The following is a 22309-nucleotide window of genomic DNA, read 5'->3' on the forward strand; positions in this document are numbered from 1 at the left end:
CTTCTCCCGTTGAGAGCCTTGACCTAGTCGTTTCTTGGGCTATCTGTGCACTATTCCAGACATCCAGGCCTTCATTCGACTTCCCAAAACCTTGAGAAACTTCTCGTTTTACGTGAAAGACGACATTTTGGATGAGCCCGATATGTCTATGATTACCAGGCCTGGGATTTGGAATGGTCTTTTAGCGCACAAACTAAGCCTCGAAACGATCGACATCTATTACGACGGATTTATGTCCGCCTCGCGCGGCCGATTAGGCCTCTTACGCGACTTCCCGAGCCTGAAACATGTCAGTGTTCAACTAGAGACATTACTCGGTGATTGCGATGAAGATTCGCCCGAAATCCCCTTGCTCCTTAAAGAAACCCTACCATCCACCCTGGAAACATTGACCCTCTACGATAATGATGGTTTCAATGTTCTGGCAGATTTACCTACGCAGTTGCAAGGAATGGTCAGCCCGGATTTTCCCTGCCTAAAAGGCATTTTTCTGGAAGCTGGACCAGGCCTTTATGACCATGAGAACGAATGCATCAAAGCGTCCTACCAAGCCGTTGAGCGGAAATGCAACGAAAACGGCGTTGAATACGAAATCCAAGAACCTCACCAGCTCAAACATGGCGGGCTTCGTCGAGACCTGTGGGCAAAGATGAGAGAAGATGGAAATGAACGCGCTGAATGGTTCGGCGTGGCGCCCAAAAAGTTCCGGGATCTTGAAGAGCTCATTCTCTGTCCAGCAAAGGAAGGGAAAGAAGAAGAAGAAGATGATGATTGTGACGGGTTGTGGTAGGTGCGCTTTTACTGTCTTCCGCCTTTAATAGGTCGGGTACCGTTGCCAGTATAAGACGATTATCAACTGCATCACCAAAAGACTAGAATACTAAGTCAACAGACTTAATACGCGCATCACTCTATAAAGTGGTTTTTTATAATTAATTAATTCATTACATTACTCTTCCATTTAACAAAGACTAGTCTTTTTAGCCTTGCAACGGATATTCACGAGCAATAATAATTATATAATATACAGCTAGTCTTTAAAGGAAATCTTGTGTTAGCTATAAATCGACTTCCTTTATCTCAAAGTAGTTTTCTACTCTAGGAACTGACGACTCAGAGTTACTCTCTTGAGTATAAAATAAACATATCTTAAGTATCAAGTTTTTATATTGAGTACAGACTATAATAACCCAGCCAGGTCTTTTCTTCCTACACGTACCATTCAAAATAATACGATATTGTGCGATTGAGCCTGCCTTCTTCATAATCTTCTGCCTGTTTGGCAGTCAGTAAAAGCTGTAGCTAGAAAGAATACTTGAGACTTACTAAGGCGTTAACAAAATAGTCTACCATTTCACCTCTTTTTCGATCCATTTTTCTTGTCTTGGCGAAAGACCACTACTCTCAGAAAAAGTTTGAGCAGAATCAAAGTCTATCCAGACTACTCTCTCGCACGTTGAGGATACCATCATATTGCGGGGCTTGGGATCACCGTGCAGAACTTTTGCCTTGTGAAAATCACCGAGAATCTCGCGAAATTTAGCCAGACGCTCTTTTGAGAAGTTAGATAGATCTATTTGCTGCAGATCTGGTATATATTCGATAAGTATAGCATTGGGCAATAATATGTCGTTTAGGAACATATCAAGATTTGGCCAAGCAGTTGGTTGAATCTTTCTAATTGTTCCGTAAAAATCTGGAACGTCTCTCTTGCAGAAGCCCTTGGACTTCAATCGATGATATGCGGTAGACTCAGAAACAAAGAGATTAACTTCGCGATCACGAGGATCTAACTCAGAGGGCTCTCTATCATGATACTTTATTAATCATAATAAACCAATAATCTAAAGATAATATTTATACTTACCACTTTCATCACACATATTCTTGCCCGGAAGTGAACTTTGAAAACCACTGAGTACTTGCTCTTTTTCAACGTTTCGAGGAATTCTACCTCGAATGGTTTCACATCAATTTCAGTAGCCATGAGGCCTATGTGATATTCGTAAAGTAAGCCAAAGATGAGGGTCGAATGTGAGTTGTGCTGGTTGGTTTTGCGACTTGGATAGTGTTCGTCCGCCACTTCGATGCCTGAGGCACAAGTAACCCCTTACAACTGGTTTTGCCTGCGACACGTGCGACTCTTCTTTTTGATGCTTCGTACTAGCTCATCCTAGCAGAAAATTTTCAGCCAGTTCCTCTAGATACTATTGCGCCCGTGGCTGGAACAAAACATGTATAGTAAGCGCCCATGAGAATGTGGGAAACGGGGTTTGGTGAGTGGAAAGGTTGGAAACACGGAATCCGAGCCCATCCATCGGATATTTTGCCAGATAATCAGCAGTCCATATCGACAGGGATTAACGAAGAACAAATCCGATCCTTCGATTATTGCGGTCCAAGGCTGAAACTATATACTTTTTTAGCTTTTCTAAGCACTCTTGAAATCATTATTGGGCCAAAAGTATACATGGGAAAACATCTGGGATAGTTCCTATCTGCGGTTTTTGGTAATACAGAGAAACGGATGCGTGCGAATATTCATATGCAAATTGCATTTTCTTTCTTCTGAGAGGAGTGCTGATATATTAAAATGCAGATAGATCCGGTCATCTGAAGATCCACTTCACTGTATGACATGAAACAAACCAAATGTCTATCAATGGCCATTCCCAAGTCTTTTGTTTTCTGCTTCAAACGCCACAAATCATAATCTCCGACAAAGGGCGAGCTCGAACAGACATACATATAAATACATAGTGCTTTGAAAAAGAGAGTTAAGATGTCGTTATACATGAGCCTGACTCTGACTCTGCGCCGCCCAATGCTTCTCCGCACGGAGAATCAACTCCTCATAGACGGTCCACGCCAGCGCCGAGCTCAGCGCCTTCCGACCAATGCGGAGTCCCAGACCACCGAACAAACTGCGCACCCCATCCTCATGGACCATCAGGCGCACCGCGCGCATCATATTCCCATATTTCCCGGGCATCAATTGCAGCCGAGTCTTGACGGCATCGAACGGGTTCGTAATCGTCGTGGCCAAACCAGCAGCCAACGCCCCAGAGACGAAATTAATCGACGAAGATGACGACGATCCGAGAGGCTGCTCGATGCTTCCTCCGGTGCCCTCCCGCGCCACTGCCACCGTCGCCAGCCTTCGCTTCAACTGCTCGTAGAACAGCACATACAGACCCGCATACGGCGCGTCACGGGCCGCAGTGGCCCCGAACCCCGAGAATAGGCCGCGGAAGCCCTCGGTGCGGACGATGTCGCGCGCAGCGCCGTACAGGCTGCGGTAGGCGTAGTAATCCGACTCGTAGCGCACCTTGAGCACCGTGACGGGCATCATGACGAAGCCGGCCGCTACCCGCGCGGCGGCGCCGGTGGTGAGGTTAGCCGAGTTGGAGAGTTTGGGGAGCGCGGACGACGAGGCGGCGGTGAGGGCGCTCGTCGTCGGTGTTTGCGCGAGTCCTTGTCGGAGGGCATTCAGGCTGGTGAAGTAGAGGGCGGAGCCGAATCCCGTGCGGAGCGCGGAGGGTAAGGTCCCGCGCCATAGGCCGCGGATTGGGTTGGGGGAGGAGAGGATGGCTTTGAGGGTGGGGAGGAGGGCGGCGGTTTGTTGGGACTGTTGGACGCGGGTTTTGAGGAGGTCGGCGGGTTGGAGGAGGATGGAGGAGGTGAGGCCCGAGCAGAGGCCGGCGGCGAAGTGGAAGGTGGTTTTGGATGCTGAGAAGAGGGACTTGAATGAGCAATTGCAATGGATGGATGGGAGCGGAGGGAAGGAACTATACATGTAGACGTGGCCTTCACCTGCGGCATCTTATATGCAGCATTGTTGGCCATCGCTTGAAATCCCTTCCCCCGGGGATATTGAGGGATTTCAAAAGCGATTGGTATGGCTAATGATGGCTATAGAGGCGGTAGGTACGGAGGTATGAACGAAGAGAGAGAAGAGGAAGACGATAAAGCACGGGGCTCAGCCATAAACAGTAAGAAAAAAAAAAAAACCACAGGGCAGACCGCTAGACAATTGGCGACAACATATCAAGCGGTCAAGGTGAAAAAATGGAGACAGGGAAGCAAAAGAGGGTCGCCGGATCAGGCACGAGAGAAGCCGGACGGATTTTCTCCAGAACAGCGACGGTGAAGTCATTCCGCGGGCTTAGTCATCCGGTCGGACTCCGCATCCGAGGTTCATTGATTGACGGGAACTGTACGGAGTATACTTGACACTCGGAGTATACTTGAAAACATTGGACGAGATTACAGAATAGGGACTCAAGAATATCTCGGAAAAAACACCCTTCATGCAACTCTGCAATCAGGGTGCTCTACCACCTGCCACCTGCTATCTCCGCATAAAATGCATAAAATGCTAAGAATGCTGCCTGCAATCCAATGGGTGGCGGGCACTATTGTTAGAGGGATGTACGTCACCGTCCGGAGGAAAGTTCGCGTTAGTAATAAGCCTGACCATTCAGGCAGTCTTGCGTCTCTTTCAGTTCCTCTCTTCCTCTCTTTCTTTCTTGTCTACCATGCCCGCACTGCCGTGATCTTCTTTTCCCTTCCTCTCTTTTTCTATCTCTCCCCCTCCACTACCCCTCCGTTCCGCGGTGTGCCGGTGTCTCCAATGCCTGACTGGTCTTTCCCATATCCGCCTGCGAAGGCTGGATACTGGAATCCCGTTACTTCGACTCTAAACTGGTGCGAAGAGGTATGTATATCCGCGCGCTTTACTCTCTGGTACCTGTTGACCTCTTATACTCATGCGAACACTCGACAGGACTACTATGCCACCATCTACTCCGCCGAGATCATCAACACGCTCACCAACCTACTGTTCATGTGGCTCGGAGTGAAGGGGTTTCTCAGCTGTCGGCGTCATGGTCACGACTCCATCTTTCAGGTCGCCTACTGCGGTTACCTCCTTGTCGGAACCGGAAGCTTTCTCTTTCACTCTACTCTAAAATGCAAGTTGCTTGTCGGGCATTACACAAAGTCTTAAGACGCCGGCGGACCGATCGCTGACCTATCATATCCGTTTCCTACAGATCCCATGCAGCTGGTCGATGAGCTGTCCATGATCTACACCACTTGCTTGATGTGCTACGCCTCCTTCTCCTACCGGCGACCGACCCCGATTCGCATCGCTCTGGCCATTTCTCTGGCCTCGCTGGCCGTCTTCATCACCCTCTACTACCACTACCTCCAGGACCCGGTGTTCCATCAGAATGCCTACGCCCTGCTGACGACCGTGGTAGTTCTGCGCAGCATGTATACCATGGAGGTGACGCTGCGCCCGAAGTGGCGGCATTCCACCGAGGAGGACCGACTGGCGCGCGAACGACAGGGTCTCCCCGTACCGACCAAGGAACACCAGCATTACGAGAACGTGCGGGACACGAAAATCCTGAAGACCATGTGGTTTATGGTGGTCTACGGGCTTAGCTTGTTTCTGGGCGGCTTCTTCATCTGGAATCTGGACAACCACTTCTGTACGGAGATCCGCGGATGGCGCCGGGTTGTGGGTCTTCCGTGGGGTGTTTTCTTGGAGGGTCATGGATGGTGGTAAGTTCTACCTTTCCCTTTTTCAAATGGAGGAACACTTGTTGGGATATACGCTAATTTACGTGCTTTCTTTTTAGGCATGTCATGACCGGCATCGGGGCGTATCTATATATCGTCTGGGGAATTTGGCTGCGCCATTGCCTTAACGAGCGACAGGAAGAGTTCTACCTCTGGTGGCCTCATTTCTGGAATTTCCCTGAAATCATCCGGGTCAGTCCGAAGGGACAGACCGAGAATGGCGCGGTCAAGAAGTCTAACTGATTTTGGTTTCTCAAGAATATACCCCTGTCCTTGTTTTCCTCATTTTGTACTGGCTTGAGAGTTTTGGGGCCTGGAGCCTCAGGCCGTTGGCAAGTTATGGTTGACTTCATGATTCTGCCAACTCATCTATAGACGGCGGTTCTGGTTGACTAGATTCTATTCTTATAGAAAAGAAACGAAAGATGAGATGCATTTATAGGTATTGTATAGTGTATAGAGTAATCAATGCAGATGGCGTCCAGGTGGGTCAGTGTATATACCTCCGCGTATTTCAAGTGCATCAATCTATCAGTGCCGGAACAGACCGGCCCATCCAACTGTCCCAAGCCCCTCCACAGGAGCTCTTACAACTTCGATTTCGAAGCCTCACCAGCCGGCTTCTTCCGCCGCACCGGCGCCGGCACGTGCTCTTTCCAACGCGCATCAATGGTCTGTTTCTCAACCTTCGACTTCCGACTCCACTGCGCACGGAACGCCTGCTCCTCCTCCCGCCACCGCTGCATCTCCTTACCCAACCACTGGCTCGCCGCCTCCCCACACTCGCTCGGCGCTTCCTGGGCCAGCAGGTGTCCATACTTCTCAAGATATACGTCCCGGACACGGCCGACGGGCGCGCCGCCGCTGCCGCCCAGCCCCGTGCCCGTATGCGTCATCTTATCGGCCATCATGTCCGGTAAACACATATCCGACTTCCCGCCGAAGATATACAGCACGCTGGGTCGCAGGTGCGGCAGCTCCGAGAACACGCGCGACGGCTCCGGTCGGTAGAATGGGAACGAGCCGAAATGGTCTGGGTTGAGGTCCGGATGCGTGACGCGGTTCACGGGGACGTCTTTACCGGGAGGACCGTCGTAGTTGGGACGTGAGAAGGTGAAGACTTCTTGGTGGAGGGGGGTGGTGAGCGTGACGGGTCGGTCGTTGCCGCTGGTTGCGTCAGTAGATTCGTCGGGGTAGATGGCTGTTGGGAGCTCGCGGAGGCCGGATTGGATCCAGCGTTCCAGGACGCGGGGGTCCCATGCTTGGTAGAAGGGGTTGCGCTGGAAGCTTTCGGCGGCGGCTTTGCGAGAAGGCCAGCGGTCTCGACGGTAGGTGGATAACTGGGTGGTTTTGGTGATGACGAGTTTCTGGTGCGCGATTTCGAGGGGATCGAGCTGCGTCGTTTGTCGTTGGATGACGGGGTCGAGGAGCACGAGGGTGTGAATGAGACGGGGGTGCATGAGGCACACGCGCGCGCTGACATGGACGTATCAGAGAAGCGTTCGAAGAGTATGAGTTTGTCCTAAGGGATTGGGATAATAGGGGAAAGCACTGACAGATGAGCGCCGCCCATGCTATGGCCGATTCCGACGATAGGCCGCGGCATTTCTTTGCGTTTGACATTGACCAGATGGAGCAGGTCTCTGGGATGATCGAACCAGCTAGCTGTTATCATGAAGCGAATCAGTCTCGGATACAGTGCCATCTCCATCTCCCCGGGGAAGGTAACGTACGGTCGTTCCCTAGGAGGTCCTCATTGATCACACTGCTCTGTCCTTGATGCGCCACATCGGCCATCCAGATACTTCGGATCCGGAACCCGTTTGCCTTCGAGCGAGCGTGGATTTCCTCCCATAGCGGTTCGTAGAGTTCCTGGGGCCCTTGCGATCAGCCATGTGCGACGCCGGCGACTAGGCGCAGCGCGGGTTGCCGAATCGTACCTTGGGGAAACCGTTTGCATGCGCCGCTAGAATCGTCACGTCTCCCGGCTGAGGATTCTGATTGTCCAGAGGGATATACTGTTTCACGGCCATCTGCAGCTCGTCTTCCTGTTCGTTGGCTGTGGCCGCGGGATATTCCCGGATATGCTGGCAGGGCACGACATGGTCGACAATACGAAAGGGCCCGGAGGAGGCCGTCGGCGCGGACATATCGCCTTGTATAATTATATGGGCAGAGAGATAGATAGATGTTTAGAGCAATTTAGATGATAGTATCGAAGTCACTATCTCGTCATCCTGGCATGGTTGTGTTCAAATAGTTTAAGAAGAAAGAAGGTCCCCAGTGGTTCGCGGAGTGGGTTTGCCGGCGATCTGCGACGAGCCGAGGTCTCGCGCTGGCGGGAAAATGGCCGACATGCGCTGCCGATGCCTTGCTATGAGTTTGATGACTTGATGTACTCCGTAATTAGCATAACTAGTGTGTTCAATTTTCGTGGGGAAAAAGAGGATTCTCTCGTTACAGTACTAGCACAGTAGCACTAATACATGACAGAAGATATGCTAGTTAATGTTTCTCGGCAGATAAAGTGGATTGACATACCGGTCTCTGGATAGCCCATGAAACCATGCATGTATGTATACTGTACGGAGTATAGAAATAAATCTATCACTTGCAGCGGGAATTCCGCTGACAGGACTCATTTGCAAGATTGTTACTCCGTAATGGCCGACACTACGCCGGAAACTGATGGGTCGAATGTGATGCATCGCCGTGGCGAAGGACGCACGTGACCTGGTGTCTCGCCGACGCGCCGGCGCGTCGCATCGCAAATCATTCAGTCAACTCCAACTTCGCCTCCCTCTTGTCCTCTCGCCAGTCGTGACCCTCTTTTTCTGCCTCCCATATCAACAGACAACATACCACCAGATATTGCCTCCACCATGGCGGGCCACGAGGAGTTCCAGCTCTTCGACCAGTGCCGCGTTTGCATCGTCTGCTCCAAAGACCTGTCTCTTGATGCTGCACACCAGGTATGCGATATTCTCGTCGACTTGCCATCATCCCAAGTCTCTTAGATACTGACCTCTCTGGACGGATAGTATGCATCACTGCTTGAAGAAAACGGCGGCGAATCAGTCATCTACGAACAACCAGCCACTTTCCCCCCGCTAGAGGAATTCACCCACCTCGTGTCCTCCACTATCGACTTCCCGGCCTTCGACACCGCCAATGACTCCCTGATCCCCGTCGTAAAACCGCAGTGGCTGCAGGCCTGTCTCTCGAAGCGAAAATTGGCCAACCCCCGGCAATACAGTCCCGATCCTCGTCTGTTTCTGAACGACGTGGTCGTCACCTGCGGGGACATCCCGGAGGGCGATAAGGATGCCATCGTGGGTGGCGTGCTAGCGAAAGGTGGGCTGTATAGTCCTCGCATGACGCATATGGTCACCCACCTGGTGGACTTGACTGTGGATTCCGACAAGGCTCGCATCGCGATTACCAAGAAGTTACATGCCAGAATCGTTCTGCCTCACTGGTACGTTTCGCAGCCTGATCGGTCACTATATTGGTGCTCTAACATGTCATTTCTAGGTTCGACGACTGCCTAAAACTCGGAAGACGAATTGACGAACGCCCGTATACGCTCCCCGACCCGGAAATCCTACGTGCAGGTCCCGACGCGCCGATCCGATCTGTCGAAAATCGCGATATCGTCGGTGCGTCGACGCCGGAGCCGACTACTCTCCCGAACGTGATGTCTCCCAATGTTCGACCGAAACTTGATGTGTTTGAAGGGAAGCAGGTGATGCTGTCTACAGATCTTGGAATTGGTCCGCATTTGATAGAGTCGATTGGCGAGATCATCAAGCAGGGCGGAGGCACCATGACTTCTGATGTCTCGGAAGCAGACCTCTTGATCTGTCGCTACAGAGAAGGCGTGGCCTATCGGATGGCGTCTCGGTTGGGCAAGGACGTTGGGAACCTGTCCTGGTTGTACCATCTGATGACCTACAACACCTGGACATCGCCCCTCCGGCGACTCCTACACTACCCAGTCTCGCGAACCGGCATCCCGGGATTCAAAGGGTTCAAAATCAGTCTGTCGAACTACGTCGGAGAAGCCCGAGCCTACCTGGAGAACCTCATCGCAGCAACCGGCGCCGAATGCACCAAGACGCTGAAGCAGGATAACACTCACCTAGTAACGGCGCACGGGAACAGTGAAAAATGTAGCGCAGCGAGGGAGTGGGGTCTTCAGGTCGTCAACCACCTCTGGCTCGAAGAATGCTACGCAAAATGGAAACTACTACCCGTCTCGGACAACCGCTACAATCACTTCCCCCGCAGGACCAACCTCGGCGAAGTAGTCGGACAAACGCGACTGGACAAACAGGTGCTGGAAACCATCTTCTACCCTTCGGAAGACTCAACGGAACCATCTGCGCCTCGACCCATGCAAGTGAAAAACCAGAACACCACTGCTACCGCAGCAGCCAAACAACCCCTGTCGGAGAAAGCATCGGAGCAGGACAGCGAAATGTCAGAGGCCCGGTCCACCACCACGCCACGCGCGTCGGCGAAGTCGCGAAAGAACTCGGACAGTAAAAAGTTGCAGACGCCGGCACGGATGCGGCTCACGTCTGAAGGCAAGGAGAATGAAACCCCGTCGTCAACGAGCAGTCGAAAGTCAAAGGATGCCGCCACTGCCCGTCTTCATGACTACGCCCCGGATTTGGCCTTGTATGAAAAGGAGAGGAAGCGCGTCGGGGGCGTCATCTACGGAGGCCGTCGAGTGACAGACGAGGACCGCGTGGTGTTGAACAACAGCAAAAAGCGAAGATCGTTGGAGGCCGAGGACGACCACGATGAAGACGAAACAGCAGAGGCCAAACGACAGAAGAAGGCCAAGCCGCCTATTACCATGCATCTGTTGATTACTGGGTATCAGAAATGGGTGGGAAATCTGAAGAAAGAGGACGCAGACAAGGTTTGTACAGTTGCCATAGGCTTTCACTATTACGGGTTCAAACGCTAATTGCAAATAGCGACAACTTCGGGACCTCGGCATCATGGTCGTCCAGGACGCCCGGAAATGTTCCCATCTCGCCGCTCCGTCTATTCTGCGGACGCCCAAGTTCGTCAACGCGCTTGCGTACGGGCCCGTCATCGTGAATGTCGAGTTCATCACAGCATGTCTCAAGAAGAACGAGCTTGTGGACCCGGAGGAATTCCCTCTGAAGGATGAAGCTGCGGAGAAGCGGTTCGGATTCTCGTTGGAAGAAGCAAAGGCTAACGCTAAGAACAACAAGAACCGGCTTCTGCAGGGGTACAAGATCCACTGTGTGGAGTCCATTCGTGGCGGCTTCGATGCCTTCAAATCCATCGCTGATGCTAATGGAGGAGATTGTTCACTCTTCCGCGGACGTGTCTCGTACCAGTCTCAACGAGAAGAAAGCGACGAGGCCAGCTCGGCAGAGGAAGAAGATCCCAGTCGGAAAGAAATATACCTTCTCAGCAGCGTGGCCGCTGATCATCGCAAACTGTGGCCTCGCTTCCGACAGTTGGCCCAAAGCGTGCACAAGACGCCGCGAATTGTGCGTGTGGACTGGCTTCTGGACATCGCCATGTCCCAGACCCTGCACCCCGCGGACGCATATGAGTTGACTGAAGAGATGGCTGACAAGTTCGAGGAATAAAGCCATGAATTGGAGCTTTGGTGTTGGTGGGGTTCTGGGGATCGATTTGGGTCGATGGCCTTTATTTCGGAATTGACCTGCCTGTTTCGAGGGCACTTTTGTTGTGTATATTGCCATACTTCTTTTCTGTCTCCATAGCCATTCATAGCGTTGATCATACAACGGCCATGCGAGATTCACGAATGTAACGCCCGCGTTTTAAAAGAACTTGACACCTTCCTGGCCTTCGCTGCCGAAGACTTGAGCCTTGCCGCGTTTGACCAGGACATTGAGAGAACGAAGCATGACTTCCTGGTCCATGCCATGCCATTCTAAGCCAGTTAGTCTTGAGCCATCTCGGTAGATAAAACGGATATAGATATACCTTGCGAAACAGTCGCCTCCCCCTCTAACAGCTCATACACGGTGAGCACAACATTCTTCTGGCCTGTATTCTCAACCTAACCAACATCACCGTCAGTACCACCTCAAAATACACAAGTCGTGAAGCAAGGGGAATTGAGAAAACCAGGGAAATAAATACCCAATCAGCCACCAACCCCGCCCACTCCTCCGGCCTCCGCCACCAAATCCACGCAATGGTTTTATGATTCGCATCGACCCATTCCGCCCGTTTCCCCCCGCCTCCGTCCTCGTCCGCACCACCGCCGCCGCCGCCGGACGAAGAGGACGAAGTGGCCATCCAATCGATAATATCGCGAGCATCGCCGAGCGCGACACGTTTCCGGAGCGTCGCGTTGTGAAATAACGGGGATTCAACGGCGTCGATGAGCGAGAGTCGGAAGGTCCGGTGGTGTCGACACCAGGCTTGGATGAGGGCGGACCATTTCTGGAGCTGCGCGGATCGCGTGCTGCGGTTTGGTTGGGGGGTGAAGAAGGGGGGGAAGTTGTAGGTAGGAGGGAAGGGGAAGGGGTCTGTTGTCGAAGTGGATGTCATGGTTGGTTTGATGAAAATGGGGGTGGGAGAGAGGGGAGGGAGGTGTTGCGGGGGGTCAATACTAGTTACTACGAGCGCCAAGACCATTCCCCTTTGCGTTCTAGGCGCGTTGGAGTCGCGCGGCCTGGAGATAAAGGTTCTATGAGCAGCTGTGCTTTAAATATTCTTATCTTACGTCTTCTCATTCCCAGTCAAGCATGTCTCTTGTAGATAAACGCAAGGAAGACTAGTTTAGTAAAAAATAAAAACAAAAAGGAAGAGGGTAATATGTGGGAATACCATGTCACAATGTTGTTTTATTCGCTAAAGCATTGGTCTGTTACATCTAATCTACCCAATTGCATGATAAGTTGATAACCAAACAAGTCAGCTCAGCAACCATGAAACTGTTTTAAGCAGCATATGTTGAGCCTTGGCGACTAATTACTTTCCTCAGATCCAGTCAAATGACAGTCATCATCTTGACCAGCCGCGTATCGCTCATTTGCTTGCCCGATAAAGCCGTCCCTGAGTTCTCTGGTCAGGTCTCGGGCATTTCGATAGGCTATCAGACCCCGCTGATAGGTCTCTGGGTCACCATGTAATGCCCATTGCCCAATTTGTGTCATCACATAATCAGTATGACGGTCTGGGTTATCGTTATTCGTAGACCTTGTAGGGTGAGTCGCGTATAACCCTAGAATTCCAGCATGAAACGTAGATGTCAAGGTATAGGCATTATTGTCGTAATGAGTTGGCTGATTGCTGCTACCCTCGTGCCCATATTGCTGCAGAGCATGCATAGCTCAAGCCCCCAGAGCGCCGTCATAACAGGCCTGGCGCTTAGCCCCAGGAACAGACCCCGCGTGACCTTTTGCTTCAACAAAAAAGTTCGGTGCCACTGGTCTGCTGCTCTGAGTTGAGGGCATGATCTGGCTGTCCAACTGTTTCCGAATTCCAGGCTTTAGCTGGTCTGGGGATGCGCCGTGGTAGAAATCAGGCTTAGCATTAGCTAGCGTGCCGTCGGTCAAAGGAGCAAGGTTGTTAAATGGGTGCCCACCGTCAGTGTGGAAACAGGCCTTGCGCTTGCCCTCAAGAACAGGCAATATGTCCTTGACAACTAGCTGCTCACGCGCAGCATTGTCGTTAAGCTCTCTGAATTCTTCGTACTCTTTTTCCAGAGGGCCTTGTGATAATGCTAGTGAAGGTCGAGGAACTCGTAATCTCCTGTGGATGTCTGCAGAGTTGTCCGGCTTGGTTGGTTTTGTATCATCTGGGTATTTATATGACGGTAGGAAAATACCATGGTCGGTAACATGCTGCTCGAAATGTAGGTCATAAACAGTCGTGCTCCCGGTTTCTGGCGTAGACTGTGTTTGAGTCGAGCACTTCGATCTGGAATTGGTAGGATCCATTGAGTATTGATGAAAGTAGGCTGGTGCGGGATACTAGACGCAAGACCAGTTAGTATATATCTGCTTGGAAGTAGGTGCTGAAGGAGGATGAATAGTAAAAGTCTTACGTTTCTGATATCCGATAGATCTAGTCCTCCACAGCGGGAAAGTTCTCTAATCTCTTGTAAACAAGTAGCAGAACAGTTGCGCAAGAAATCAGGAGCAAAGATATAAGGTCTAGAAAAGAAACCCTCGTGTAAATCTAGAGGTTTATTTCGTCGGTTGACTTCCCTTAACGCGCTCTTGGTCAACCACAGCTTGGTGAGTTTATCCCAGAACGACGAGGAGGGATGGCAAGAGTGGCGATTCCGTCGTAGACGCTGATGCTTGAAGGATTCCATATAGGAAATATGTGAAATAGAGTAACTGAAGAAGAGGTTGTAAGGAACAAGAAAGAAAGATTGTTTCGAAGGTTTTTTTGATGAACCGAACAGACAGATTCTGGTGACACAAGCATAGAACTAAGAGAGTAGCATCAACACAAAGCACAAATCAACCTAATGACTCGATCGTTCCAATACCACTGTTTTCTGCGGTATGGGCCTTGGAAAGGTCTCTTCCGTCAGAAAGTGGAAGTGAGAGAAAGGAGGACTTTCTAACACTCTTCTGTTGGGCGTAGCAGTGGGTTGGGCTTTTACAACCAGGCTAGTTATCGTTGCTTGACACAACATCTTGACTTCTTTGGTGAAGTAGCTAAAGGAATGGTGTCGACACGAAGAGATATACCTACGTATACGGTGAAAGGTTGACATTCTCAAAGAAGTCCCCAGAGTCGATCAAGACACAAGAATCAACAATTCCACTAACTAGCGTGATGTACACACAAAATCAGGACAGACCCCAACGTATCACCTGAGCACAATTCCCACATACTCCACCGCATGGATCTTCCGTGTTACAGACCGAATGATCCTACTTATATGCTTCGTGCCTTCTTGTTTCTATCCGCCTCACTGCCAGCGTCGGACCTCCTCTTGCGGCCAGAAACATTTCCTTGCGAACGCGCGGGCTCAGATGCGGGAGCCGTGGTAGTTGACGGCTGCGTCTTCTCCCCGTTTTTCAATTCGTCCGGGGCCGCGAGATCTTCTTCGGGAGTTGCATCTGTTCCAGCTTCCCCTTGATCCAGCTCCTGCGTCTTCTCCTCCAATTCGTTCGGGGTCGCGTCGTATTGGGGAGTAACATGTGACCCAGCTGCCTGTTGACGGGACCCCTCTCGTTCTCGAGAATTTGCCGCCGCAATGAGTTCGTCACGCTGTTTTTTTGCCCAGTCTCGCGCGTTTCTATAGGCTGTGATGCCTTTTTGAAAGTGCTCCTGGCCGAATCGCATAGGGTACTCAGCAACTCTGATCGTCGTATACCTCCGAGGTTCGCCATCGGTGACATGGTGCGTGTACAGGTTTAGTACTCCATCATGAAGTGTTACCGAGATTGTATACGCATTGTGGTCGAAAACGGGCTGCTCCTTTTCTTGCTCGTAAGTCCGGAGAGTCTGCATCGCTCGAGCGCCGATAGCGCCCTCATAACATACCCGGCCCTTGAGGGTCATTTCGCTAGTACCGTCCGCTGCCTTGAGCTCCAAAAAGAAGTTCGGGGCAATTAACTCGTGCTGATTTGAGGGGCGGATGTGTTTGTTCAGCTTGCCGCGGATGCCGGTGTCAAGTGATTCAGGCTGTGCGCCGGCGACACGATACGGGTTCACGTCACCTGTGGAATCGGCCATGGGTGCTAAGTCTTTGAATACAAAGCCGACTTCGCACTTTGAGTCTTCGCTGCCCCCCAGTTCCAGCACCTGCGTGAAGTATTTTCTCAAGTCGTTGCTACCTTTTCCACTCGAAATGTTTCTCCATCCTCTGACGAATTCCCGGAACTCTTCCTTGGTGACCTGTGGGGATGAAGGCCTATCTTTTGCCAACATTTCGACAATGGCGCTCATATTCGCTGGCTCCTCCACCTCTCGGCCATCTGGATGTATGTGATCAGGCGGATAAATATGGTTTGCCTCCATATGTCTCATGAAGTTGGGATCGTAAGTTGTCATTCTCGCGGTTGCGTCCGGTCGTCCCTGGGATTCTGGGGGTTCCATGGTGGGGATGTACGCTTCTGGAAAAGAACACTAACACCAAAGCAGACCATCAGTTATTGATCTCGGGTTCGTCGGGGGTTGCTCAAATGGCCAGGGAACTTACAAATCTAATTTCCGAAAAGTCAGGTCCTCCTCGTCTCGAAAAGCGCCTAAGCCTTTGCAAATCCCGCGGCGTATAACTTGCGAGGATCTCGGTAGCTGACCGACTAATATCAAGAAATGATTCTCTGAAGAATGATTAGTCTTGTCCAAATCAGAGAGCATAATTCAGAAGGGGATGAGGGTTCTCTCATACTTCGGTAACGGTGGCTGGTAGTATCGTCTTGCTGCCTCTCTCAATGCGCCGCTGGACAGGTAGATTGTCTGGAGATTGTCCCAGAAAGCTGGCGGTTGCAAGATGGACATCTCTTTAAGTCCTGGACTTGGTCTTGATCTTTGCGGGGTGATTTATCTGCTTGCTATACAAAGCTGACAATTCACGAAAAAGGCCCTGAAGGGAGACAACCAGGCCTATAGCCAACTGTTTGCTCCTTTGAGCAGGGCGCATCGTGCATACATAAAGAAACAGAAATGAGCAATCGCGGTGCTCTCCGGTTATTTTTCACAAAGCGAGCCTCTGGATAACTCAAACATCCGGTTCCAGCATAACAAAGACCAGCCTATGGTAAGCTGAGCTTGCAGAGGATTCTCCCATTCGGAGAAAGGTTGGTCAAGGCAAACGATCGCTGCATGTTGCTCTGCTTGCGTCTGTCGTTTGGGATCATAATAGTAGGCATAGAGGGGGAAAAGCACAAGGAAAAGAGACCCGTTGTCAACTATACAGTATCCAACGCAAAAAATGGCAGATGCTGTTTAGGAGTGGAATATGCCGTCAAACACTGTAGTTATCATTTATCAGTTATCAGTAGTGATAGCGATAGGAATGGTGGAGTAGTGGAGAAAGATTGCCTGCCGGTCCCGAGAACAAGAAATTTTCCGCCCTCCGATTTGCGTCTGGCTCTCTTTCTCTCTTGCTCTCTCCGCAATTTGTCCTTCCCAACCCCACCAAACAACCAAATAGAGACAGACACAAGCAAAAAATAAGACAACAATATGTCCACTCCCCCCGCCAAGCGCCAGAAATGCGAACTCTCCCAGCGCGGCGGTCAAAAGCGCCAGGGTCGCGACCAGTATCGCAACGCCTCAGCGGAGGACGCAGCGGCGGCCACCAAGTTGCCGCAGAAGAAATTCTTCCGCCAGCGGGCGCACGCAAACCCGTTTTCTGATCATCAATTGAAGTAGTATGTTGTGTCTCCCTTCGCTTCTGTCGCTCGAGTTCATGCTTTCCGTGGAGAGAAATGTCCGGTTCGGTTCTGTTTTGTTCTGACGGTCTGTCAATCCAGTCCGCTGAGTCCCGCGCATATGGACTGGTCGACGCATTTCCCTGCTTTCGTGAATCCGGACCCCATGCAGACGAATCTCAGCGGAGCGCGCAAACTCGTGAAGGATGTCGAGGTGGTGGATATTGGGTGTGGATTCGGTGGGTTACTGGTTGGTCTGGCGCCAGTGTTGCCGGATACGTTGATGGTTGGTGAGTTGGGACCTGTCTTTCCCTACGTTCCTCTTTTAGACCGAAATTGGGGTTCTTATGCGACAATGCGGTATACTGATTAACACAATCTCTACTTTTTTAGGCATGGAAATCCGCACCCAAGTCCTCGAATACGTCACCAATCGCGTAAACGCCCTGCGCTCCCAACAACTGCAATTACAACAGAGATCGGCCTCGAACAATGCGACTCCCACGCCCACGCCGACGGCCGACCAATCCACCGCTACGCCTACAGAACCCACCACCGACGATGCCCCGACGGACCCCTCTACGCCGACAGTTACGACTGAAACTGAGCGCGCGGGACCCGTGGCCGGCGGGTACCAGAACATCTCCGCGCTGCGCAGCAACACGATGAAATTTTTCCCCAACTTTTTCGGCCGCCACCAGCTCTCTAAGATCTTCATCTGTTTCCCCGATCCGCACTTCAAGGCCCGCAAGCACAAGGCGCGTATTATTTCCGAGACGCTCAATGCCGAGTATGCGTATGCGCTGCGGCCCGGTGGACTGCTGTACACGATTACCGATGTGGAGGAGTATCATCACTGGGTGTTGCGGCATTTCCGAGACGAGGAGGTTGTGGACGAGGACGAACAAGAGGGGGGAGTGAAGGAGTTGTTTGAGCGGGTGTCGGAGGAGGAATTGCAAAATGACCCCTGTGTCAGGGTCATGAGTGAGGAGACGGAGGAGAGCAAGAAAGTGACCCGGAACAAGGGCAATAAGTATGTTGCTGTATTCAGGAGGAAGGAGGACCCCGAGTGGCCGGCTTAGATGGGTTGCTCTTCCATCAAAACTTGGAAATAAAACAGTTAGACGTAATATCCAATAGATGTATGATATCTGCATCGTGCAAGAAATGTGGGGAATCAACCGACTGGGAATAATAGACACATCATGCAGATAAACCCAAAAGATGTGCATTGTAATGTATATGCTGCGTCTAAAACTAACGAAATGTACAACTCCCGCTTGCCGCATATGCAAATTATATCGAGATATGCCCCAGAGATTTCGAAGGTGCAGGAATGCCAAAAATATGCAAGGCAAAAGATGCAAGAAAAAAGAACCAAATGAAAGAAGGAAATGATAGAGGAACGTGCCAAAATGCATACGAAATAAAGAGACCTGATCGCCCAAGAACATAATCATATCTGTCATATGGGGTCATAATTCCTTATGCAAATCCCGAGGCTAAGGAGTGGCCTTCAATCGGATGCCTTCACATCGCTCACAAACGGCTAGTTGGACAGGGCCGCCGATGATACGACCTTTGGCAGTTCGTTTGGGTTCGCCTTCGCGGACGAAGTATCTTCCATCAGTGCCCAGTCCGCTACCACATTCATGGCAGTTGAAACACTCGTCATGCCACTGCCCACCGACTGCTGTGATGACAACATCGTCGAGGACTGGTTTCTTGCAGCCAAGACACCGAGGAGCAGTACGGCGCGAATGGCATTGTAAACACCAGGCAAAACCATCTTTCTCTACAAACGGGGTGTCTTGGTCAAAAGGCTGTACACATTGATTAGCAACCATATTGGTGGAGTTCACAGGGGCCAGGGAGTAAAGCACATCACCACATTCGGCGCAGAAGAAATGACCGACGTGCCATTCTGCTCCACATGCTACGACAACCTCCCCTTCAATAGGGGTTTTGCAGCTCTTACAGCGAGGGCTGAAGATTTCATGGAAATCAAGATGGCAGTAGAATCTCAACGTGCGCGCCTCTTCATCATACGCTGACGCGTCAGCCAATCTTTCGTACCGCTTGGCCTCGGGCTCCTGGTAGAACGCAACACATTCAAGGGCCGTCTGGCAATGGAAGCATACAAAGCATTCCGGATGAAATCGTGTTCCAGCAGCTGTTACAATTCTCCCTGCAATCGGAAGCGAGCATGATTCACATTTTGCCGTTGGGACTCCAGAACGGGTATATGCTGAGAGCCACCGATCCTGCAGTGCACGAGCGGGCTTCCTTGGTGACGAACTGGAGCTTTGACCGCTCTTTGGTGGACTTGGGCGAGCACGCGGCTGATTGGAGGCGGCCTGAGCTGAACCACCGCCCATTTCGGAAATGGTAGGCTCCCTCTCATCCGGTACGTTGATGACCGGAATTGCGGGCGGCTCCGACACTTCTATCGTGGGCGCAGCAGGTACCACGGGGCGCGTGGGAGCGGCGGGTTCCGGCTTAGGGGGCGACTGCGCCTCGGTCGGTTTCCAGGCTGGTTCAAAACTCACAATCGGCCGGCCGGTGCGGTCACTGACGGCTGTCGGCATGGGGAGTTTGCTACTGCGATCTTTGAGCTTCTTACTAGTTGCCGCCCTGATATCGTCGCTGCGAATCTCCAGACCATCTTTCGTCGCAGGACTGGGTTCCTCAAAGACTTCTTCTTCGGGTTTCGATTTGGGTGTCGGGTCATTGGTCTTGTATTCGGCATTGCGCGATTGGGTTGGAGGGTGCTTGTGGAGTTCAAAACGAGACAGCTTGTCAACAAATGGAATGCTACCCAATCGTCCTGGAAGCGGCCGCGAACCACGAGGAAGTGCATTGCGTGGTTTTGACCTCAGAGCAGATGAATCAGATCTCGAGAAATCAGGGCGCTCGTCCCCTTCTTTGGGAGGGGAGCCGGTAGGTTCCTCGTATATGTGATCATTGGGGTTTCTAAAGATACCACGATTCGAGTCGCTGGCGACATTTGTAAGACCTAGCCCGCAAGCACCATCTCGCGATTTTGAAGGGCTTTGCTGTTCACGAGGCATTGAAAAGTTAACTCTAAGACTCTTTCGTAGCGAGCCATATTTTCTAGGGCTGGTAGTTTCGTCTGAGCCTGTCCTTTCTTGTTGCGTGTCGCGTGTGGGACTGCCACTCAATCCCTTCGAACCTGCACTAGCTGAAGGAGTCTCAGACACTGATGAGCGGAACAGGCCATTCCGCCGGGGGCTCGAGGGTCCTGAAGGTTGGGCAGGGGGGTTAATTTTCGATGGCGAGCCTCGAAAACGGTCAACGTCAGGATTCCGATAAGGAGCATATGGGTTCTTTGAGGCCATGCCCGGATTCTGATGCATCCACACAAGTTCCGTGGCCTCATCTTGTGCCGCCCTTTGGATCCGAGTTTCTTCATCCTCTTCTTCGTGGACATTCATTTCCTCCAGCGCATTCCGCAGCGACCTCGCCTGCTCTCTCTCAAAACGACGTTGGTTGCTCTCACGATACATCCCGGGCGAAGGGGGACTAAACCGGGAATGCACTCTAGTCGGGGAAATATTCTGACGAACGGGAATGGTCCTTGGTTCCTGCACGGAACGTCCTGGCGAGCCATACAGAGAGCCTCGAGGAGAGAACGGGCGATGGTTTGATAGAGAACTGGTGGCTCGGGGTGGATCAACGTCGGCCGCCGGTTTGGTAGGCGACCTTGCAGAATTACTGTACGTTGACATGGCCGACGCAGCCCGTGGGGGTAAATCGTCACGAGAACCCGAACTGGGTGTTTTCGTAGGAAGAGGTCTGGATCCGCTCGGGCGTGCTGGACGGTTTGTCCGTAGATCTTTCAAGTAATTTGCTATATGGAGAAGGACGCACGACCCATCTGTTAGATCCTTATACATCACACCGCTATTTGAAAGGGGGATAAATGCCATGACTCAGCCAGCAATGTAGACTCACCGATCTGGTCATTCGACATGTACGACGGCCCAGAAGGGGAAACCTTCCGCTGGCCATCTTTGGCCTTTGCATGAGGGAGGTAGGATCGGTGCATCGTTAACGGCAGCCAATTGATGTGCCTTCGGTCCCAGGTCCCTCAAGGAGAATTGAATGCGGGTGAGTTGGCGGTCGTCAGGAACAGAGCTGTGAAGTCAGTCTAATATAATAATGATAAGAACATCTGAGCCAATAAGGTTGTAGACGGTGGCTGGGGGATATGAAACCAGGATGGAGCGGGCTAAGGAGATCTTTCAGACCGATCTGCTGGGATGGGTTTAATTAAACATCAGAAGGGCCGGCGGTATGCTTAAACCTGTTAGTGGCAGTCAGGCAAGTCGATGACTGCATCGTGGACCTCTCGACGATAACGAGGGAAGGAGCTATGACCAATTCGAGGGGGACAACAACAAAGCACTGCAAACTCAGCAAACACCCCCGTTTTGGGACTGACGCCGTCGCGAGGCAACGCGGGGGTGCTGAGTCATCCAGGGTACCCGCTAGTCCCGATCCGGATACTTCCTCGGCTTTCTTTAATGCCTGAAATTAGATGCCTGACGGCTGGATTGCCTGACTGCCTGATGGATGTCTGCCTTGTTGCCATGAAGAGATTGCAAAGACATCATTGTCATTGCTTCATGCGCCAGACGGTGCCATCTTCGCACGTTCCACAGACAGCACGACGAGACAGGGAAGTCTTCTGGAGTCTTCACTTCCCCTGGATTGTCTCCAATGCCCCAACTTCCCCCCACCGGCTCAATCGGCACCATAACCGCTTATCCTCATCCATGGTTTCGCCCTAATCCTCTCCACCCGGCGAGGCAGTCCAATGATGATACTTATTGGAACCTGACCAGGTCGGCCATTTGGCCGACCTCCTGCGGCCAAGGCCTCGCTAGTTGGCCAGGAAGTGATGGATGGACTATCTCCTATTCAATCTATGACACATTAGTTACAATTCATTCGAGATGATTAATATCTCTTCCCTTCCTTCTCTCTTACTCAGGAATGGTTTGTCAACTCCAGGTTTCCAGTGTGACTGAACATGCGATTATAAGGGTAAAATTGCCTGTTGTTAGAGTATTGTCTTAGCTCCAGTGGATTGGGCTACAGTTGGGGTCATCATCCGTCACAAATGGCAGACAATACTCCTATCGATATCATCCATTCGCGGGACATTGATCGAGGCGACCCTGCTGCCAAAGACTCGCCCAAAGATCCGGGCCCGGCCATCTCGCCTCCAGTAGAAGTACAACGAAATGCGGATGCTAAAAGTCTCGAGACCAAATACCAGCAAGACGTCGTACCCGATGGTGGTTACGGTTGGGTCTGTGTTG

The 22309-nt window shown here is 51.5% G+C and overlaps 12 protein-coding genes across 12 annotated transcripts; 5 read left to right on the forward strand and 7 right to left on the reverse strand.

Annotated features, from left to right (window-relative positions):
• Positions 1-142: 142 nt before the first annotated feature.
• LDX57_000407 (uncharacterized protein) lies at positions 143-790 on the forward strand (the record flags this gene model as incomplete). The annotated part of the gene is made up of 1 exon (XM_046082054.1): positions 143-790. The coding sequence occupies one exon, from the start codon at positions 143-145 to the stop codon at positions 788-790; it is 648 nt and encodes a 215-aa protein (XP_045938011.1).
• Positions 791-2788: 1998 nt separating this feature from the next.
• On the reverse strand, positions 2789-3846 carry LDX57_000408 (putative mitochondrial carrier protein; the record flags this gene model as incomplete). Its single annotated transcript, XM_046082055.1, has 2 exons — positions 2789-3729; positions 3795-3846. The coding sequence occupies 2 exons, from the start codon at positions 3844-3846 to the stop codon at positions 2789-2791; spliced, it is 993 nt and encodes a 330-aa protein (XP_045938012.1).
• A 787-nt stretch (positions 3847-4633) lies between these two features.
• YDC1_1 (alkaline ceramidase ydc1) lies at positions 4634-5008 on the forward strand (the record flags this gene model as incomplete). The annotated part of the gene is made up of 2 exons (XM_046082056.1): positions 4634-4717; positions 4787-5008. 2 exons carry the CDS (start codon positions 4634-4636, stop codon positions 5006-5008), a joined length of 306 nt encoding a protein of 101 aa, XP_045938013.1.
• Positions 5009-5059: 51 nt separating this feature from the next.
• YDC1_2 (ceramidase) lies at positions 5060-5832 on the forward strand (the record flags this gene model as incomplete). Its single annotated transcript, XM_046082057.1, has 2 exons — positions 5060-5571; positions 5649-5832. The coding sequence occupies 2 exons, from the start codon at positions 5060-5062 to the stop codon at positions 5830-5832; spliced, it is 696 nt and encodes a 231-aa protein (XP_045938014.1).
• Positions 5833-6176: 344 nt separating this feature from the next.
• Positions 6177-7739, reverse strand: LDX57_000411 (putative toxin biosynthesis protein; the record flags this gene model as incomplete). The annotated part of the gene is made up of 4 exons (XM_046082058.1): positions 6177-7065; positions 7146-7254; positions 7323-7461; positions 7530-7739. The coding sequence occupies 4 exons, from the start codon at positions 7737-7739 to the stop codon at positions 6177-6179; spliced, it is 1347 nt and encodes a 448-aa protein (XP_045938015.1).
• Positions 7740-8471: 732 nt separating this feature from the next.
• Positions 8472-11228, forward strand: ESC4 (BRCT domain-containing protein; the record flags this gene model as incomplete). Its single annotated transcript, XM_046082059.1, has 4 exons — positions 8472-8561; positions 8631-9067; positions 9124-10519; positions 10578-11228. 4 exons carry the CDS (start codon positions 8472-8474, stop codon positions 11226-11228), a joined length of 2574 nt encoding a protein of 857 aa, XP_045938016.1.
• Positions 11229-11426: 198 nt separating this feature from the next.
• Positions 11427-12165, reverse strand: LDX57_000413 (ESCRT-II subunit protein VPS25; the record flags this gene model as incomplete). Its single annotated transcript, XM_046082060.1, has 3 exons — positions 11427-11539; positions 11593-11668; positions 11752-12165. The coding sequence occupies 3 exons, from the start codon at positions 12163-12165 to the stop codon at positions 11427-11429; spliced, it is 603 nt and encodes a 200-aa protein (XP_045938017.1).
• A 419-nt stretch (positions 12166-12584) lies between these two features.
• Positions 12585-12947, reverse strand: LDX57_000414 (uncharacterized protein; the record flags this gene model as incomplete). The annotated part of the gene is made up of 1 exon (XM_046082061.1): positions 12585-12947. One exon carries the CDS (start codon positions 12945-12947, stop codon positions 12585-12587), a length of 363 nt encoding a protein of 120 aa, XP_045938018.1.
• Positions 12948-12950: 3 nt separating this feature from the next.
• LDX57_000415 (uncharacterized protein) lies at positions 12951-13559 on the reverse strand (the record flags this gene model as incomplete). Its single annotated transcript, XM_046082062.1, has 1 exon — positions 12951-13559. One exon carries the CDS (start codon positions 13557-13559, stop codon positions 12951-12953), a length of 609 nt encoding a protein of 202 aa, XP_045938019.1.
• Positions 13560-14196: 637 nt separating this feature from the next.
• Positions 14197-15695, reverse strand: LDX57_000416 (uncharacterized protein). The gene has a single exon (XM_046082063.1). It carries the CDS (start codon positions 15679-15681, stop codon positions 14515-14517), a length of 1167 nt encoding a protein of 388 aa, XP_045938020.1. The 5' UTR covers positions 15682-15695; the 3' UTR covers positions 14197-14514.
• A 952-nt stretch (positions 15696-16647) lies between these two features.
• Positions 16648-18867, forward strand: trm8 (tRNA (guanine46-N7)-methyltransferase). Its single transcript, XM_046082064.1, has 3 exons — positions 16648-16961; positions 17064-17251; positions 17355-18867. Exons 1-3 carry the CDS (start codon positions 16774-16776, stop codon positions 18041-18043), a joined length of 1065 nt encoding a protein of 354 aa, XP_045938021.1. The 5' UTR covers positions 16648-16773; the 3' UTR covers positions 18044-18867.
• On the reverse strand, positions 18464-21030 carry LDX57_000418 (LIM domain protein; the record flags this gene model as incomplete). The annotated part of the gene is made up of 3 exons (XM_046082065.1): positions 18464-18784; positions 18845-20832; positions 20937-21030. The coding sequence occupies 3 exons, from the start codon at positions 21028-21030 to the stop codon at positions 18464-18466; spliced, it is 2403 nt and encodes an 800-aa protein (XP_045938022.1).
• Positions 21031-22309: the final 1279 nt, after the last annotated feature.

The sequence above is a fragment of the Aspergillus melleus genome (genome assembly GCF_016097325.1).
Source record: "Aspergillus melleus strain CBS 546.65 chromosome Unknown contig1, whole genome shotgun sequence".
NCBI lineage: Eukaryota > Fungi > Ascomycota > Eurotiomycetes > Eurotiales > Aspergillaceae > Aspergillus > Aspergillus melleus.